A 21,212-nucleotide genomic window follows, 5' to 3' on the forward strand; every position below is an offset into this window, starting at 1 on the left:
GGTAGCCCTGCCCTCAAGGAACTTATGTTCTAATGGGGGAAGATGGCCCATAAAAAGAAGCTAAAAGAAGAGAATGATTCTTTGTCCAGCCCGGGGTGGGGAGGTGGAAGGGCATGGTAGACAAAGTCTTGGAGTGTGGCATGGAAAGGAATGAGACATAGAGGCCAGGGTACCCTCTTTAAATGCGGGTTCAAAAAGTAACCATCCAATCAGAGGGACAGACCACAGTAGCCAAAGGTATTCCCAATATGTGAATGTAGCAGAATTAAAGAAAAATTATGTAGCAAAATGAAAACACAAAAATTTAGAAACATGGTAATCTTGATTTATGCCATGGTAGTTAGAGTGCTCAAACTGTATTTGGTCAGGATAATAATAACAGCTAGCATTTATTCAGTGTTTTAAGGTTTCTAAAGCACTTTCTAAATATTATCACATTTGAGAACCCTGGGAGGTGGGTGCTATTATTATCCCCATTTTACAGATGAGAAATTTAAGGCAGGCAGTGGGTAACTTACCTAGCACTACACAGGTGGCTGAGGCCAGATTTGAATTTAATTCTTCCTGATTCTAGGTCCCAAATTCTAACCACTCCTCCACATCTGACAACGTAAGTATGACCATGGTCATTATTCCATCTTTCTGAGTCTGTTTGATCGTGTGCAGTTAGAGATGGATAATGTCTACAAAAGATAAATTAGGTTTAAAATAAGAGAAAGCTTTTTAATAGTGAGAACTATCCAAAAACTCAATGGGCTTCCTTCATAGGTAACAGTAGGTAATGGGTTCCCCTTGACTAGAGGTCTTCAAGCCAAGGTAGATGGAATACGTGAGAAACAGAAGGAGGAGTTCTGTTTCCACAGGCATGACACCTATACACAGTCCCAACTTTGCTGGAAAGATAACAGGATGTAAGTCAGAAGTAACCAGTTTCAACCAGACTTGTGACCCAGCAGAACCAGGCTTCTGATCAAGCAAAATGTCAGAAGCTTGTACTCATGCTTAATGAGCTGTTTAATATTAACCCACACCTTCTCAAGGTGGAGCAAACTAATTTCAATGCACATGTGATGCATGACAAGGGAGAGGGAACACATCTAGGAGAAGAATGTGGAATAGATGGTTCAGGAAGTTGTATCCAGCCAAGGGGGAACAGAGGAGGGAAATGCAAATCAGAATAAGAGATAAAAGGCTTTGTATTTGTTTGAAAGGGTGTGTCTCTTGCAAGAGAATGAAAACTAAAATCTTTCTTTAATTTACTGGGGGCCATGTGGAGTTTTTGGTAAGAGGATTATTTCTCACAAATATTTGATGGATGTGTGGTAGTGGGGATGCTTTTCTGGGTACAGGTTGGGTTGATTATGGTGCCTGATGTCACTTTAAATGAAAAAAAGTTGTATAATTCTGTAGTGTCTACCGCACAAGATTGCCATGAGGAACAAAGGAGATAATGTGGGTAAACTACTTCATAGACTTTGATTTGAAATATAAATGTCAGCCCTGTTGACTTCATTCATTGATGTGAATATTTTTTCACCAGTGCAGATGGTAATCTAGTCATGCCTTCTCCTCATATCCAACCCTTATCCATTGTTTTCCCACAAATCCTTTCTATATGATTTACTCCAAATGCTGTAGTAGTTCCTCTTATTCTTTTAATATTTTGTGGCCACCAGGCTGGGGTATGCTGGGAAGTGTTCACCAACAGGTATTTCAAAAACACAGGCATACTTTTAAGTTTATTCTATATTGCTCACATTTCTCCACAACTTTCTTAAATCTAGACAATCAACAAAACAATAAATTAAGCCCTGATTTATAGCATTTACAGATTGCTAAAGTGTAAATGCTTACACTGAAAGCATTTAGTGTAATGCTTTCACTCCCAGCTCATCAGAGGTGACTTCAACATAGCTCTGCTACTAGGACACCAATAGGGTTGTGATTCCTGCATCTCTATATGCCCACCCTACCTACCTTTCTGATCATACTTGTCCTTTAAGATGTCCTCTGTGCCACTTTTCAGAGCAAATCATTACTGCTAATTACTATGCAGAAAACTCTAAAACCAATTTACACTCACTGTGAATGAATAAATATTTTAAAATTCCTCTACCCTTAGGGTGGTTTGGGGGATCAAATGATTTAAAGATAGCATATCACAAGTGTTTTGCAAATTTTAAAGTGCTACATAAATGTAATACTAATATAAATAATAAATGCCAGCTGACAAATCCTCAGATTACAAATACAGACCTCAAAGTAACTCAGACAACTCAGTCCTGCACAGTCAACAAGCTGTGCTGGAAAGGAACTATTGCTCCCACCCCAACCTGAACTGTGGCCCACAATAGCCCAGACATTATATTGATCAATATAAATTTAAGAACAATGTTTTTAATAGATGCCATCATCTCAGATACTCATAATCTCTATTTGAAATATAGAGACCTAAAAAGGAGCTTAGAATTAATTACATGAGAAAAGGATGAGGCTTGTATCCCTGTCTTTGTCTTCCTGGCTGCTATTGGAATTACACCAATGATGGTTTCAGTGAACCTAAAGAAGATGAGTTTATATCTGAATACTTTTATTCAAACAGAAAAAAGCAGTAATTTTACTATTTTGGTTATAGTCAATGGATATGGACTATAAGGGATAGCAATTTGTCCCAGAATGGTCTTTATCTGAACCACATTGAAAAAGTAGGATGAGTTGTCATCGTCATCATTATCAGGGGCCATCTCCAATTGTCCTGATTGATATCTGGCCACAGGACCCAGATGACTCTGGAGGAGAAAGTGAGGCTGGTGACTTTGCACAGCCCTGTCACACTTAAATCTAATTCACTTGCATGTCATGGCATCATCTTCCTGATGTTGTGGTCCTCTTCAAGAATGAAGGACAAACCACACACCATCATCGTTATCGTCATCACCAGCAGAACTAGCTCACTTTTTCCACACTTATTTGATGTGGGTCAGAGGGAAGTGGTCCTAGAATTGCTATTCCTTACATAGTCAAAGTCCTACAGAACATGTGACTGGCAGATAAAATATATACCAACAAGGGTGATAAGTATCTCATTCTATCAGTATGTGATTTTGATCTCCTTCACTAGGTGTCCATATTTTGAAAGCCTTTTCATGTCATTTGCAGATTCTGAACAGATGGTATGACACCATCATTTAAAAAATGTTGTTATTAAATTTTTATGACTTATTTTAATTTCCCAGAAATTGTGGTTAGCACTTAGTTTTGTGATAATGGTCTGACTCCAGTGTAGTTTATTGGCTGAATTCTTAAGGATATTTTGCATTTTATATTTGGAGTGTGAGGATTTGTCATCTGTGAGTCTATGAAAGATAGAGAAATCCTAAAGTATAATTCTGGCGACCAGGTCATATCTTCCTAAGTATTTAATATGCATTAAATTTTTAAAGTTTAAACATTTAAATTTTAAAAACTGCTAGAGTTTCCACTGTTTATTTTCATATATAGAATTTTTCAAAGAGATACTTTAAGTCCAGTCCAATTTTTTCTATATTTTAAACAATTATCGTCTCTCCTGAATAGAACTATTTGTGGTTTCCAAATTAAAGAGAATATTTAGTTAAAACATCTTATTTATCATGTAATGAATTAGTATGAGATTAAGCTACATGACTGGGGGTGGGCAGGGGGCAGGAAAAATCCAGTTCCTTTTTGAACTCAATAAGTCTTGAATTCTTAATCCTCACCAAGGGAAACTAGAGAATAGAAGAGTTGATGTCAGGTCCAGAGGACACACTGAATCAATGAATGAAAATAATACCTACAAGTACTTTGATTTCCTCTAGAAAAGAAATATCAAGCAAAATCATATCAAAGAGAAAACTGTGGCTGAATATGTTAAGAGATTTCCTAGTATCCTGTAATAAAATCTAAATGGGAAGGATGCATTTGAAGCTATAAACAACTAAGCAGTACCCTGTGGGCAGACAACTGTGAGATGAACATGTTATTTGAATTTTTACTATTTGAACTTAAGATTATACGTGAAATATGCTAATTGGTTTCAGCACAGTGGAAATATGCAATGACAATTCTTAAAAATAAGTTTTTATCTGTATAGTAATATAACAGAATAGCAAAGGATAAGATATTTCTGATTAAAGTTTATTACGAAGTAATAGAGTAGTGATAGTCAAATTTTAAAAAGTTAAAAAATGCTGAACATCGCAAAGATAAGGCTATGCTGATATGTTGAAAATGTCATTATCATCATTTAAAATATTTTAGCATTGTAGACTGAATTGTCTTCTCATTCATTCAGTGTTCACACATATACTGGTAGACACAGAAAGTTTTATTGACATCTTGGCAAATTTCCATGATCATATTCTCATGCTGTGAACCAAATGTATGCAGTTAGATGACTTGGGGCACTATCTAAAATCAGTAATTGTCTGTGTTATGCAATCCTTAGATACCTTAAATCTAGATTGAGTTTGCTTCTTTCTTTTACATGTAAGTTCTTTTACATGTAAAACATCTTTTCCCAGAATAATCCTGCTTCATCCACATTAAACATGTGTCGATCAGTGTATCTACCTTTTTCTATTATTTTCTTCAAAACATAAGATGTTTGATTTCCTCATCCTTTCACATTGGTCATCTCTTCAAACTCAATTTTTAATCAATCCAATCAAACCAATGAATGCTTATAGTAAAAGTTTCTTCACTAGCCACTTTACTTTCATCCTCCCCACCCCCACCACCCGCCCTGTTCTTAAATTTGAAGCTTTTGTGTGAGTGGCTACTCTGATAAGGGGAATGCATTTGTAATTGCAGTCCTCCATCCATGTAGCTAAAAGATGATCCAATTCTGTCATTGTAATATTTCTTTTTCTTTTAGTTGTTTGCTAACCACAGAAAGTGATGCAACTTTGCCTTTTTCTTTTTTTGTCTGCACATTTCATAATACTCTATACTGTAGAATCAGGCATTCTGACATCTAATTCTATCATGGAGTTAATATGAACCTATTAATGATATTCAAATACATCAAAAAATTTTCTAATATAACAAGTCTCTTCTTTTTTGATTTAGCAGTATTTCCAACTGAAGTATTCCTCATTTTGCTCATTTTGTTAAGGGCTCTAAAAATAACACTTGTTAAAATGCAGCATATCATATCCACATGGGATAATAGATAAGTGTAGACTGATGCTTTAATGGTATTAAAAGTGAGGCAAGAATGATTTCTCAATAAATGAAAAAGTCAACCAAAACATTATCAACTGTTTGACTCATGTGGAGGTCATCAATCTATATGGTTATACTAAAACAAATTAAGCAGATCTTATCTATTGAAGTCTTTCTTCAATCATATCAAGATGTTATTTAGATTTAATAAGCATATGCATTTTAATTATTATCAAGGAAAGACTTAAGATTTTGAGTTTGCTAATGGATGAAGGTGTTACTAACAAATCACTTAGTCTCCTTCAAGCAAGACAGATCAAGTTTAAAATATATATATATATATAAAGGAGAAGGTTGTAGCTAAATATGGCAGGAGACTTTTTGGTATCTTGACATCCGAGTTGAATGGGAAGAACATGTTAAAATCAAATGTCTCCTATGCAATGCTAGTCTTTTGGATTTCTAAAATTTCAGATTAGAGTAGTAGATCCAGCTGGTATCCTATTTTTTGTCCTGCCTTTTGTAAGAAGACCAATGACATCACAGGTGATGCCTTGACTTGCTCATGAATTGGATTTAAGTGCTGCAGAGTTGTGTGAAGTCACCAGCCTGACTCTCTCTTCCAGAGTCATCAAAGTCCAGTGGTAGGACAAAAGTCAAGATACCTGATGATGGCTCAGGATTCAGTGGAAGACCTTGGTGTCTTTGATGCCTGACCAAGCTCTAAGCATTCCACAGTGCCTTCTTCAGCTGTCTTCATGGCCATTGGAACAAAGTGTTCCCATTCCATGGAAGGGGGAAGTCTTCGCATGCTTGGGATAAACTTCCCCCAACTCTCTGATAGTTTTAGGGACTATTGGCTACTCTCAACCTGGTTTAGCCTGTCTGCCAAGATGGTTTTACTGGAGTGTGGTCACTTCACATTCTACAGTTTCTTGGAGCCATAAGTGAGAGAGTCCTAACAAAATCCCATATGATAGTAACAGAACACAGGGCCTATTACATTAAGGCAGATAAATAAAGTTTAACATTTCCATGCTAAAGAAGGAGGATGAGGATCAACGGATTCTCAGAGCACATGACAAACAGGTAAAAAACCTACAAAGGTACCTTTGGGAATAAGCATACACTCTTTAAATAAGCAATAGTAAAGGGTTAAACTTCCCATCATTTCTGCCCCCAAATGGTATTTAGTGATGAGAATCACTAACTAATGAATGAGTACTTAAAAAAACCAAAAAGGTAAAATGAGAGACATAAAATCCTACCTGGAAGTAAGAAGCCCAAGAATCTGATTTTTCATTCATTTTAAACTACAAACTCAATCTATGATTTTACATTAAGAATTATAACCCAAGTATTAATTTAAGGGAAGAAAAATAGTTTCTCACTATTTACCCTCTCTGTGTGTGCCTGTGCTTCTCCTAGCATGTGAATTTAAATTCTTCTAATTTTACCTGTATTCATCATAATTTTCAGTTTATAGATATTTGAATAAAAAGTCTGGTTTCTGATATTTTCATTTAATTTCAGACTAAATTTTGTTTTCTACCACACAAAATATAGCATAGTCTGATAACAGTTACTTTTAGATTTGTCAAATTTAACCAAAAGTGATTTGCTTCTGAAGGGAGCCTATGAAAGAAGCAACATTCAAGAATGAAATTTTAAAAAATCTCCATTGTTGATGTCTACATGAACTCAGCCAACAGTACGTCAACACAGAAGTTGAATAAACGACCAAAGAAATCATTGTGTGTATGTATGTGAGTGCACACAATGAGTGGATCATGGTCATTTAGGACTGTGTCATCTTAACCAGAATTCATAGAAAGTTCAGTGATCAATATAAATTATGTGAGAAAATGGTAGAGACAGTGTAACACCTGACTATAGGCTGTAAAAATTTAGCACCTACTGAATACCTATAAAGGCATAATGTGCTGGCTATAATTATATAGCAGAAGCTTCCTATATTTCATGGACTGACAAATTTCCATACTACAAATACAGAATGCAAAATATCCTTACAGACTCAACCAGTAAACTGTACTGGAGCTAAACCATTATCATAGACAGAGCTGTTTTCCATGATCATGCAGATGTAACTCTAATCTGATCCATAAGAATTCAACTTTTCAAAAGATGTTGCCATACCAAACACATAGAATCTTCAAACTACTTGTTATTAACAGCTTTCAAAACATAGAGACCTATGGGAATAAATTAAACTCATGCAGAAAAAGGACAAAGCACCATCCTCCCCATTGACCTATCTGCTATTGGCACTATCCCAAAGATACTTTAAGTGAGTATATAGATGTACTTACATTGCAACACTCATATTTAATTATAAAAGCAGAAATTTTATTTATCTGCCCAATCACAATCGACAAGAGCATTTTAAGCACCTATGGTGGCAAGCACTATAACAGGCACTATGGATATAAATACAGTGAATGAAACATTCCCATTTGCAAGGAGATTATGTTAAATATAAAAGGATAATAGTTGTATAGTAACTGGTCATATGACTTTTTATCTGAACCACATCAAAAAAGATATGACATAGTAATGAGAGAAGGGGAATAAAGCTCTATGTCTATGTGTATGTAAGCTGAGAGACAGAATATGAGATACTATCATGAAAGAATGAGATGAGAATAATAACTGCTAACTAGAGTCAGCTGGTGGCACAGTGGATGGAGAACCTGGCCAGGGATCAGGAAGACCTGAGTTCAAATCCAGCCTCAGATGTTGACCCTGGGCAAGTCTCTTAACCGTCTTTGCCTCAGTTTCCTCTTCTGTAAAATGAGCTGGAGAAGGAAATGGCAAAGTACTCCAGTATCCTTGCCAAGAAAACCCTAAATGGGCTTATGAAGAATCCAATATGACTGAAATGACTGAACAACAAAATGGGGATAATAACAGCCCCTACCTCCCAAGGTTGTGAGGTTGAAATGAGATGATATTTGTAAATCGCTTAATACAATGTGCTTACTAAGTTATAGGTTATAATATGTATAAATGCTTATTCCTTTCCTTTAAAAAAATCTGGGAAGTGACTTAAAAAGATAAAATTAATTATTTTTATTTTTGCAGAAGAACAGTATCAGCATCATGTTGTGCATGGTATATTTGATTTGGAGTTGGGAAGACCTGGGTTCAAATCCTACCTCAGGCTTATTTACTCTGTGACAATGGTTAAGTCACAAGCTCAGGCAACCCTATAAGACTAGATTCTAGAGAATGGTTGTGATCTGCATTGGTGAAGTAATTTTACTCTCATGAAATTAATACATCCTCTTCAGACTTTTGTCATTGTTTTTGCACATTTACACCCATGTTGCTAATTGGATACGTTGTTAGATAAACTTACTGCCTTCCTATCAACCCTCAATTATACCCCTACATCAGGGGGACAACAATTTATCATTGAGTGAAGCAAAACCTGCGTTCTCAGAATTGGGAGAAACCATAGAGATTATTTAGTCTAGGACTCTTCCAGATATACTCATTTTATTTTCCACATAGACATACAATTTGTGGTCATAGCAATGAGAAGAGTAACCATATTGCTAACAATTATGTGGACAAATGAAATGATGCTGGGGTGCTTTGGGGGGGTTGTTTTTTTGCTTTCTTTTCCTTTTCTTTCATGGCACAGCTAGATCCATAAAAATATAGCCCAATAGAAAATTCACATAGCGAACACATCCTATAGTATGTGAACAATTTGGGGTCTGTTTATTGTCCTGTCATGGACAATCTCATGATGGAGCAGGCAGACAAAATGGTTGCTGCTGAAGAAGAAATTGGCATGGCACATAGAAGACGATGCCTTCATATTCCACAATTTCTGTTTAGTCTGGACTGGCTCCACTGCATACAGCACTATTAGAAATGCATACGTACCCAAGTCAGAGATTCTCTTTTTTTGTGTATGAGTTGAACAAGATGACTGCAGAGGTCCTTTCCAAGTCTGAAATGATTATGTCATTGTGTGCTCTCTTTCTCATCTGAGCCAGTATCTTATTAGGCAGAGATGTTGAGACGCTTTTCAAGTCAAGTTGGCCCAAATGCAAACATTCTCTTCTTGCACAGACATTGGACTCAAGAATTAGTTTAGAGTATGGTTTGATGTATATCTTTGGAGGGAAATTCTTCTTTTGTGAAATGACAATGTGATGTTGATTATACGATAATCTTCTTATGAATTTCATGCCATACCATTACTAGTCAAAACAACTCTTTATCATCAGCAGTACTGCATGATGACCTTAGCTTATGGGGCTCCAGATGGTTTGAGTTTTCATCCATCACCACGGACAACAGCAAGATAATGGAAAACATGTTCCCATTCCCCAGTGACAGTTTTCATGTGAACCGTAAATAGACCATATTAAATAGACAACTGACATTCTTAAACTTCATGAAACCTGTAAGGTAAAGGGAAGATGGATATATTGTTTAGAATACGAAAATCAATTGGTAAAAAGAACAGTTGGGAAAACAGCAACAATCAAGAGGGATTTTTCTCCCAAAGACAGTTCTGATCAAACTGAGTTGTAATGAGATGCATCTGCCTCTACTTCAGGTAGAAACCGAAGGTGTAGATGAGAACTTCAGCTTTTTCTTTTCAATTTCACTCCTTTCTTAGGGTCCAAACCTCCTTATCCAAGCTTCACAGAAAACTGTGTCCTGGGAGTATTCACAGAAGCATCTTAGGAGAGCAATTTTCAAGTAGAATTTTATTCATAAAGAAGCTTACTTCATGGAATCTTCGATTGGAGAGACAACGTGACTTTCTTGTGCTTCTAAGGGAAAAAAAATACAAATTCTCCTGTTTGTTGTTTAAAGTCAGTCACAATCTGGGTCTGGTACATCTCTCTAGAATTATTTTATACATACACACATATTTATACACATACATTCATACAAATATACAATCATCTCTGGGTGCATACATGCACATATGTGTGTATATAGACATATGAACATGTATATGGGAATATATGGATACATGTATGTGATATACACACGTATACATCCACATATGTAATATAGTTTATATATGCATACATACTTGTAGATTTATATATGCACATATACATATTGTTCTGTCATATCCAACTCTTCATGACACCATGGACCATAGCACTCCAGGCCCTTCTATCCTCCATTATTACCTGAAGTCTGTCCAACCTCATGTTTGTTCCTTCCATGACACTGTCTATTCATCACACCCTCTGCTGTCCTCTTCTCCTTTTGCCTTCAATCTTTCCAAACATCAGGGGTTTTTCCAATGAGTCCCCTCTTTTCATTATGTGGCCAAAGTATTTAAGCTTTGGGCTTCAGTATTTGTACCCCAGTACTCCATTTCTTACTGTTTTATTGACTATGAAGTCTCCTCCATTTCTTCTAAGGGATTCTTGCTTACAGTAGTATATGTAATGATCACCTGAATTCAATTGACTCATTCCTGTCCATTTAAATTCACTGACACCCAAGATGTCAATGTTTAAACTTTCCAGCTCCCATTTAGCCACATCCAGCTTACTTTGCTTCATAGATGTTACATTCAAGGTTCCTACCCAAGGCAGTGATCCAGGAAGAGATTACACGCACACACACACACACAGACACACACACACTCACACACACACACATAAACACACACACTTCCCCCCACCCCATGTATGCATGTCAAATCACCATATCCAGATCGTGGTAACTATTACCAAACAGCCCCATGTCCATTCTCTCTTTCTTAAGTTCAACAAGTGGCTTGATGTGTTTCTATCCAACATCTTTCCTTATATACCAGCTTACATGTTGTTACCACTTACTTCTCAGTTGATCAGGCTCTTCAGTTCCTGTGTTCTGAATCTCTTCTCCACCTTAGTCACACACACATGAATGCTTGTACTCTTGACCTTGCCATCACCCACATGTGTTTCACCTCTACAACTCAACTTCAAAACTGCTGTGTCTGAATATAACCTTCTGTCCTCCTGGCTCTCCCTAGGACTTATCCCTCCTAAACTCATTCTCCAATCTCTCTACTTATTTATTTATTCACTCCTACACCCATTTATTTAGACTTCCATTATTTACAGCCATGGCTGCCAAGATATTTATAGTTGGGAAGGATGGGGTGGGGGGGTCAGTATACAGGTGAAGAATCATCTGATCACAAGGTCCAGAGGGGTCATTAAATTAGGGAGAACCCTTAAGTGACCCTGATAGACACGGGTCACTTGAGATGAATAAAAGGGTGAGTGCGAGCTCTTGCAGAACAACAGCAAAACCATGGCAATATTGAGTGCCATAACAGTGTGACTTCAAAGAGGTTTTGCATCCCTGTGCTTGGCACCTAGTAGGAGCTGAATAAATGCTTGTTTATTGAATTGGATTGTTGACTGACTGATTCCCGTCTTTGGTTTCAGTTTAATGATGACAGTTGGTGCTGGTTCTTCCTGCCGGTCAAACAGATAGTTATTCACTGAGTCTCTCACCAGGTGAATGATTGAAGCCAGGCTGAAGGTGATGATGCTGACTACAGGAGGAAAGCTATTAAACTTGCATTGCTGGATAAGTGGAAATAGCCCAATCAAGCAAGAAAGGGTTCCATTAATAGGTTGAGAAGGAAAGAAGGGAACAATCATTTATTAAATGTCTATTCTATGCTAGGCTGTGCTAAGCACTTTAAAAATATAATTGTGGGGCAGCTAGGTGGCGTAATGAATAGAGCACCGGCCCTGGAGTCAGGAGGAACTGAGTTCAAATCTGCCCTCAGACACTTGACACGTATTAGCTCTGTGACCTTGGGCAAGTCACTTAACCCCAATTGCCCTGGGCCCCCCAAAAACCAAAAAATAAAACAAAATAAAAATATAATTGCATTTGATCCTTACCACAACCTTGGAAGTTAGGTGATATTTTATTATTACCATTTTATAGTTGAAGAAATTGAGGCAGAGATTGTGACTTGTCCAGGGTCACGCAGGACATCACATTTGAACTCAGGCCTTACCATGTCTAGGCCCAGCCCTCTATCCACAGAAACACTTAGCTGCCCAAAGACGTAATAATAGGAGCACCTAAGCTCTATTCTCAGATTAAGCCCTTCATCATCTCCATATTAGAGGAGGGAGTTGTGACAGGGATTGATGGATAGTCATCCTTTTGCAAGGAAAAAAATTAAAGAAAAAATTAAAAGACCATCAATGAAATATTCAAAAATTGACCAGAAGAAAGCTCAGAAGGATACATAGACTGGAAGGTAATGTTGTTATCATTATGTTATTTTTAATATTAATCACTGTATGTAATAGAAATTCTTAGTGTCATTTGTAGTTTTCTTATTCTGTTATTTATGCATTGAAATGTCCATGTGTGTTGATAATTGTAAAATTTAGAATTAAAAAATTCAAATGAAAGAGCTCACAGAAAAAATGAACATTATATAGCAACAAAAACATGAATTAAAAATCACATGTTAGATGTGATTCAGGATTTTAAGCACTGGACAGAGGTGATTGTATTTTATATTAGAAGTAATTTTGGAGCACTTAAAGTGTGTTGATTTGGGGAGTGATATAATCAGATCTTTGTTTAGAAATACCACAATTTATTTTAAAAATACCTTTAATTGAAAAAATTGATGCAAAAAGTGGCAATGAAAAGCTCAAAGAAAAATATACTTTTATTGTGCCATTAAAAGCAAAGTTGTATTACAAGAATACCAACTTATATAGTTCATATTCCTCCATAGTCAAACTAAGACAGAAAGCAGAAGTTTTGCCTATTGTACCCTTTAACCCATTAATGGCCTCACACTCCCATCCTGTTCACATTTATCTCCTGTCAATCAAATACCTCTTTTTGATTGATGGATTGGATATCTCAATATCTTTGACTGAATAGATTGAAATCAAAATTTCCATAACCCACAACATTCTGAATCTTTCATCTTCAAATAAAGAAAAAGACTTTGTTAAAAATAAATATCTGTCAATTTTCTATTAGGCTGGAATTTCTATAAGGCCAAGGACTGCTTCTTATATAAAGTTTGTACACTTCTCTTTGTACACAGTTCTTTGAAAACAGTAACTGCTACATAAATGTCTCATGAATTGCTTTGAACTGAAACAGATTAAATTGGAATCACTTTAAGGAGATTAAGATGCGCTTCAATATAAAAAAAGGTGAAAACAAAGTAAAAATGGTGAATTGGGAAACACCAACATAATGTTAGTACTACAGTATTAATAGGGAATCTTATCCATTTTGACAAGTTTTAGCTCAAATTTCAAGCAACATGAAAATTACATTGAGATATTGGCACATTTGTCAGACAAGTGGTGTGGATAACAGGTGCTTTGTGTGGCCACAGTAGTGCTGAAAGAGCTGTATCCCTCTACACATGGCTCCTTCTGTTTTCTGTTATCTACTAGTACAATGATCTATCCCACATTTAATTACTAAATTACTGGGTGGTGGTATGAGAAATAGTATACAATCTGCCCTCATGGTTTTGCTATTTTTGGACCACCAATCCAGGGGATACTTCAGAGTGAAGGGGGAAGGCATGAAAAAACTTTGCCCAGTGGTTCCAGTCTCTTTCAATGCTTATTAGATGACACTTAATTACTTTCATTTTTTTCTCTCATCCCTTTCTTTTTTTTTAAAACAAGTTTTGGCCCGTTTATTAAAGTATATTTTTGTAGAGTTTACTTCTCACTGGTCTGTTCTGGCATGCTTCTAATGATATCAGAATCACCTGGATCAATGATAGCCAGTGTACATACTCTGTAGTACTTCCCACATGCTATACCCAATTCAATGTTATTGCCACTATAGTGATGTATGCCAGTTTTGGCCAACATAGCATAATATTCAATCTCTGATTTCCTCAAGGCTGGGCAGTTGTTGGCTAAGATGACCAACTTCGCTTTGCCTTGTTGGATCATTTTCAGGGTCCGTTTGTAGCCCAGCACATATTTGCCGCATTTCATGACCAGCTGGAGCCTCGAGTTGATGGACTCCAGCGACTTTTTCGTCTTCTTTGCAGCCACCATCTTCCTGCCTGTGGTGCGGGAGGACCCTCAGCCAGAGACCTGCCACCAAGATGGCCAGGAAGCGAGAAAGGAAGGACCTCTCATCCCTTTCTAAACTCCATGAGAAAGCCATTGACAATAGATACCTCAACTTCTTTTCCTCCCATTGTCTTCGAAACCTTCTACAATATGGTTTCTGATCTCATCGTTCAGCTAAAACTACTCTTTCCAAAGTTACCAGTGATCTCTTACCTACCATATCCAATGGCCTTTTCTTCATCTTCATTTTTTTTGACATCTCTGAAACCTTTGACACCATTGATAACACTCATCTCCTTGATATTTTCTCCTCTCTTGGCTTGTGTTACATTGCTCTCTCCCAATTCTCTTTCTACCTATCTGACAGCTCTTTCTCAGGCTCCTTTGCTGTGTCTTCATTTGGATAATGCCCAAGTGTGGCCATCCCCCAAAATTCTCTCATGGTTCCTTTTCTCTTCCCCTCTCTACTCTATTGGCCTAACCATTTCCCATGTATTCAATTCATTTGTGCTGATGATTCCCAGGTCTATTTATCTAGGCTTAACCTCTCTCCTGACCCCTAGTCTCATATTTCCAGCTGCCTATTGGATATCTTGTAGTGCATGTGAAATCTTGAATTCAACATGTCCAAAACTGAACTCATGATGTTACCCCAAAGTCCGCCACTATTTCCATCATTACTATTACTTTGAATGGCACCTCATGCTCCTAGTCACCCAAACTTACAACCTCGGTATCATCCTCAACTTCTCACTCTCACTCTACATATCCAATCAGTTGCCAAATTCTGTTGAGTCTGCCTTTCAGACATCTCTGATTTATACCCACTTCTCTCCTCTGATACTGTCACCTTCAGAATACTGACACTCTTCACTTCTCACATAGACTATTGAAATAGCCTTCTGGTTGATCTCCCTGCTGTATGTCATTCCCCACTCTAGCCTATTCTCTACTCAGCTACCAAATTAATTTTCCTAAGTGTAGGTTTGATCATGTAATCCCTTTATTCAATGAACTCCAGCGGCTCCCTCTTATTTCCAAGATAAAATATAAAACTCTATTTGGCTTTTAAAGCCCTTACTAACCTAAGAAACTCACTTCCCACTTTCCAGTCTTCTTGTACCATATTCCCTGTACTCTTCAATCCAGTGATGCTGGATTCTTCATGGTTCCTCAAATAAGACACTATCTCTCACCTCCAGGCATTTTCCTTGGCCATTCCCCATGCCTAGAGTTCTCTTTCACCTCATCTTTGTCTGCTAGATTCCCTGGCTTCCTCCAAGTCCTGACTGAAATCCCATCTTCTACAGGAAACCTTTCCCAACCCCTTTTAAATCTAGTGCCTTCCCTCTTTTAACTATTTCTCATTTTTTCCCTATATGTAGATTGTATATATTTGTTTGCTTGTTTCCTACCCCACTATACCCTGAATTCCTTGAGGGTGACAGCTTTCTTTTACCTCTTTTTGTATCCCCTGTGTTTTGCATGGTGCCTGACACATAGCTTCATAAATGGCTATTGATTAATTGATTGATCTTACACCTTACTCTCCTCCACATACACTGCCAGTGACATTGACCTCCTTGCTATGTCTCACAAAAGGTGCTCTATCTATCAGCTTTCTCCATTTTCATTGATTGTTCCCTGTGTCTGCAATTCTCTCTCTCTTTTCACCTCTATCTCCTGGCTTGGCTGTTTTCCTACAAGTTCCAACTTAAATCCCACTTTTTGCAATAAACTTTCCCCAATATCCCTTAATGCTAGTGATTATATGTGGACATACATTTCCCAGAATCCTTTGGTTTCCATTTCCTTTTGCCCTTGAAGAGATTTCCCACCACAAGTTTTGCAATGGGGGTGCAGAAAAGAGATGCCCATCTAGATCGCATCTCGGGTTTTCCTACAAAGCAGCTAGAACAAGGTGGGAATGTACATTTTGGTTCTGTAACTAGCTGATTAGGGCAAAATAAAACAAGGAATGGAAATGATAAAAAATGGGTCAACCTGGACTGACCTAGAACAAAGAGAGAAAAATGGAGTGGAAGTGGAACTGATCAGAGTGTCTTCAACACCAATGAGGTGAGTTGTGCCCCAAATGTTGGTGATTATCCTTGGTGATTCAATTTATCTTGTCTATAGCTTGTTTGTACATAGCTGTTTGTATGTTGTCTTTCAAATAGATTGTAAGCTCCCTGAAGGTGGGTCCTGTTTTGCCTTTCTTTTTATCTTCTGGGCTTACCATAGTGTTGGCCTCATATTAAGCCCTTAATTAATAAATGTTTATTGACTTGTACGTGTTAGAATTCTCCCCTTCCCCACCCAACATTCATCCATCCACCTTCTTTCTATCTAGGCAGATGTCAGTAAATGACCCCGGGTTTCAGATGGATCTGGTGGCATGATGGGGAATAGTCTCCAAAAATTTACCAAAATAAGTAATCTTTTGGATCTCTGCTCTGAGCACCCAGTTCTCACACTTGGAAACTTCCTTTCACATTCAGAATCTCTGGTTAATAGGAGTAAACAAATTCATTGTTTTTTTCTTAATGGTCAGGTACTTTACTGAAACACCACCCAATAATTTTAAATTGGAGCATAGCAACACAACCCCTCAATCTGTAAAAAAGCTTTTAAATAATAAGCTACCATGTTTGCTGCAGGAGAATTGATTTCTTTCTCTCCTTCACCCCACCCAACCTGTCAAAAAGGAACGAGTAAGAAAAAGATTTGGCAAATTTTAGAACTTGCTGTGAGATTTCCTTGGCAGCCATTCTGAGAAAACAAGGGGAAGGTTTTGCAAGCTTTGGGGACCTTGCCAAGAATTGCCTGAGTGAGTGCTTGCTCTGAGGGAATGGAAGGAAGCACCACTAGAGGCTGGCACACCTCCCACTGGTAACAGCATGGCTGAGATTTGGGGTACGATTCACCTCATTGGTCTTGAAGGCATTCTGGTCAGTTCCACGTCCACTCTGTTTTTCTCATTCTGCTTTAGGCCAGTCCAGGTTGACTCATTTTTTGGGGGAGGGGATCATTCCTAATCCTTGTTATATTTTGTCCTAGTCAACTACGGTTATAGAACCAAAATATACCTAGCTTGCTCTAGCTGCTTTGGAGGAAAACCCAAGATGTAATCTAGGTGGGCATCTCTTTTCTGCACCCTCATTGCAAAACTTGTGGTAGGAAATCTCTTCAAGGGTAAAAGGAAATGGAAACCAAAGGATTCTGGGAAATGTATGCCCACACATATTCCTTACCTTCTCCATGGTCTCCCTGACCCATTACTTCAAATTACTTAGGGGAATTCTTAGAAAATCTCTTTTGCCTTTGAATTTACTTTAAGCAAAACCTTTCTTCTTCCCCAATCCCCCAAGTCCTCTTACTTATTTCCAGGTTATGCAACAGGTCGCCATCTGTGAAGCATCCCTTTAGTGGCCTGAAAGAATGACATGTATACTTTTCTGTGCAGTCTCTGCAGGTTTTGCTATGGGTTTTCTATCTGGTGTAGTAGAATAAATTATGATAGCTAATGGGACCAGATCTAAAACTGATGTGAGGAGAAGGCTGAGTCAAAGGCTGGTATGGGCTCAAGAAAGAAGGAAAGGAGGTGCTCTATGGAATGAGCAATTATTTTGCATGTTAACTTTCAGATTCATAATATGCTATTTAGAAACACCATCTGTAGACTATGAAGAGAGAATAAAAAATTCATGAAATTTTATAAGCTTGGATTAAATACTTATAGAGTTCCAAGTACTAGAGATATAAAGACAGACATGGGACAGTACATGCCATCAAAGCTGATATTCTGTTTTGGGGAAATAACATTTGCCTCAAAAAACTTAAATATAAAAACATACAAAGTAATTTTTCAGGAGCAAACAACAGTAATTGGGCAGGGTGGGGTGGGACTTGGATAGCACAAATCAGCACTTAACCTCAGCTTTGAAGAAAACTGGGAAAGTATAAGGCAGAAGTGAAGATGAAGTTCATTTGAGGTACTGGGAGATAGCTTGTGCAAAGACATAGAGGTGACAGATGAAATTTCATGCATGGCAAATAGTAATCATGTCAGTTTGGATATAATATAGAATGTATGAGGAATAAGACTGGAAATGTAGACTGGGACTACATCATGGAGAGCCTTGAAAGCCAAAATGAGGAATTTGTATTTTACCTTAAAAGTAATAGGGAGCCATTGGCACTTCTTGAACAGAGGAGTGACATGTCCAATCTGTGCTTTAAGAAGCACAGATTTAAGGTTTGAGGACCTGTGTGCAGCAGCAGTGGCAGTGGCAGTAGGCTTGGTGGTAGTGGTTGAGCTTGCAGCAGGCTGATGGGGGTCCAGTCATTGGAATAGAAGTCTCTCAAAATGGCAGATGACCTGGACTTTGAGATAGGGGATGCAGGGGCATCAGTTACCTTTCCCATGCAGTGCTCTGCCTTGTGCAAGAATGGCTTTGTGGTGCTCAAAGGCTGGCCCTATAAGATAGTTGAGATGTCTACCTCCAAGACTGGAAAGCGTGGCCATGCCAAGGTTCATCTGGTTGGTATCAATATCTTTACTGGGAAGAAATATGAAGATATCTGCCTTTCAGCCCACAACGTGCTTATGCCCAATATCAAGAGAAATGATTTTCAGCTGATTGGGATTCAGGATGGCTACCTATAACTGCTCCAGGAGAGTGGGGAGGTAAGGGAGGACCTTCACTTATCTGAGGGTGACCTTGGTAAGGAGATTGAGCAGAAGTATGATTGTGGAGAAGAGATCTTAATAACAGTGCTGTCAGCCATGACAGAGGAAGCAGCTGTTTCAATAAAGGACATGGCAAAGTAACTGGCCGCCAGGGTGGTGTTGGCTGCAGGAGCAGCAGCGATGGGCACCTGAAGAGGCCTCCCCTCTCCTCCCCAGAAGGTTAGGCTTTGTCCCCACCCTGGCTGGATGCCTAGTCTATTTATTTGATGTTTTAGTTTTTTCTCTCAATCCAGGAAGCTCCCCGCACCCCTACCCCTTTAATCCAGCCCTATCTCCCCGAAATCCTTGGACAAGATGAGGCCAGGGCTTTGGTTAAACTGCACTTTTCTCTCCTCCACCTCACACTACAGCCCTGGGGGTGAGGTGGGGAGGGTATGGGGGCTCCTTGAGATTTAGTTTTTTTCTTTTTTATTATTCAATCTGGAAGCAGAAAGCTCTGGATTCTGGATACTGGCAAAAAGGTTCCCTATACCTCACCTAGCACCACTGCCTCCTCCAACAGGGGACCACACCCCCCCATCTGCCTGTCTGTCTCTTTCCACAAATTTCTTTAGTGGGAGAACAGACAGGAGTGGGGAGGGGCTCTATTCCCCTCCTCAGGCATCCAGGAGGGCCCCTAGCACCCATGGGCTCTACCCCTCCTTGTGGTTTTCTCCCTGTTAAAAATCAAACCTGAAAAAACTACATGTTTAATAATAATTTTAAAAAAGAATATCAGTTTGACAGCTATATGGAGGATGAATGTAAGATAAGTAAATTATAACCAGTAAGGAAGTTATACAAAGTCTAGGAGATGAGGGCCTAGACTAGAGAGTATTTGTGGGGTGAATAGAGAGAATGGGATTAAAAATATGGATAGAATGGAAGGAAGAGATATAGTGGTAAAGAGAAATAGCATCTTTTTCTGAGAAATGGGCACATGAGTGATACACAATGCCTGCAAGGACAGGATTAATGGAGAGAACTACAAAGAGGTCCATATGAATGCATCACTCTTCTCCTGCTTTTCTCCATATGCCACTTGATCCTCCCTCCTTATGTCCCACATTAATTACTATTTACTAAAATGTTCATAGCCTTCCAAGGCCTTGTTCATGTCCATGGTTTATTTTATTATTATTTTTTGCTTGTTTGTTTTGGTAATCCCTCTGCTGCTGCACTTGTCTCGTTAACTTGGCTCATTCCTTGTTCATTCTGGCTACCTTACCTTGAGTTCTGCTAGTTTTTCATGATTGGATCTTAGACTCAGTTATATATGAAGCATGTTACAAAATGCACCCATCCATGATTGGTAAAGACTTAGCTGACGGCAAAACAAAAATGAAGATGCTTCTTGTGAAGCATCTGGGTATCATTCTATCTGTCCCACAAACCCATAGTGTCTCCATCACTATTCTCATGCATGTTGTGGAAGAAAGAGATCCAAAGAAGGAAAACAAAAGAAAATGGCAACAAGAGGAAAGCAAAACCAATAACCACAACAAAAAACTAGTATGATTGCCAAAGGCAACATTTAAGTATGAAACCTAAGAAGGTTCAAGGAGACCAGATAGTGGCCAAAAATAGATAGTTGTCTTTTAAGGTATTTTTTTTAAACATCCGTTAATTCCTACATATATACATCTGTAAATGTGCATGGAAATAGAGATAGATGAGAGATTGATAGATGACAGAGAGATTGATAGAAAGAGAAATGATAGATGATAAATGATAGAAGGATAGATAGATACATGATAGTTAAATGATAGTTCGATAGGTAATAGATGGATAGAAAGATTAATGATAGATGATAAATGATAGACAGAAGGATAGATAGATTGACAGTCAGACAGACAGACGTAGATAGGTAGATATACTGGACTAGAAACAAGAAATGAGTTAACAATGGACATATTCCTTTAAATAAGAAAATTAGGGGAAAAAAGGAAGAAACATGTTTTAAAATTCCTCTCTCTCTCTCTCTCTCTCTCTCTCTCTCTCTCTCTCTCTCTCTCTCTCTCAGCTTAAGACATTACAAGTTATTTCCAAATAGACTTCCATGGCAAAGCCTTGATTTTCAATAGTTTTACACATTCCTGAAATAACTTGATGTTCTAGCTTGAAATTTGGTAATGAAAGCATCTAAGATTTATAAGTAAAAATAAGTGGAAGCAAATATATCTGCACATTAA

At 38.0% G+C, this 21,212-nt stretch overlaps 1 protein-coding gene and 1 pseudogene across 1 annotated transcript; one reads left to right on the plus strand and one right to left on the minus strand.

Annotated features, from left to right (window-relative positions):
* Nucleotides 1–13,922: 13,922 nt before the first annotated feature.
* Nucleotides 13,923–14,270, minus strand: LOC118855431 (60S ribosomal protein L30-like). The gene has a single exon (XM_036765527.1). It carries the CDS (start codon nucleotides 14,268–14,270, stop codon nucleotides 13,923–13,925), a length of 348 nt encoding a protein of 115 aa, XP_036621422.1.
* A 4,363-nt stretch (nucleotides 14,271–18,633) lies between these two features.
* LOC118855404 lies at nucleotides 18,634–19,122 on the plus strand (annotated as a pseudogene).
* The last annotated feature ends 2,090 nt before the right edge of the window (nucleotides 19,123–21,212 follow it).

This window comes from Trichosurus vulpecula, chromosome 6 (genome assembly GCF_011100635.1).
Source record: "Trichosurus vulpecula isolate mTriVul1 chromosome 6, mTriVul1.pri, whole genome shotgun sequence".
Lineage (NCBI taxonomy): Eukaryota > Metazoa > Chordata > Mammalia > Diprotodontia > Phalangeridae > Trichosurus > Trichosurus vulpecula.

Coding starts and splice junctions, on each gene's coding strand:
- LOC118855431 (XM_036765527.1), bottom strand. CDS start 14,270: ATGGTGGCTGCAAAGAAGACGAAAAAGTCGCTGGAGTCCATCAACTCG.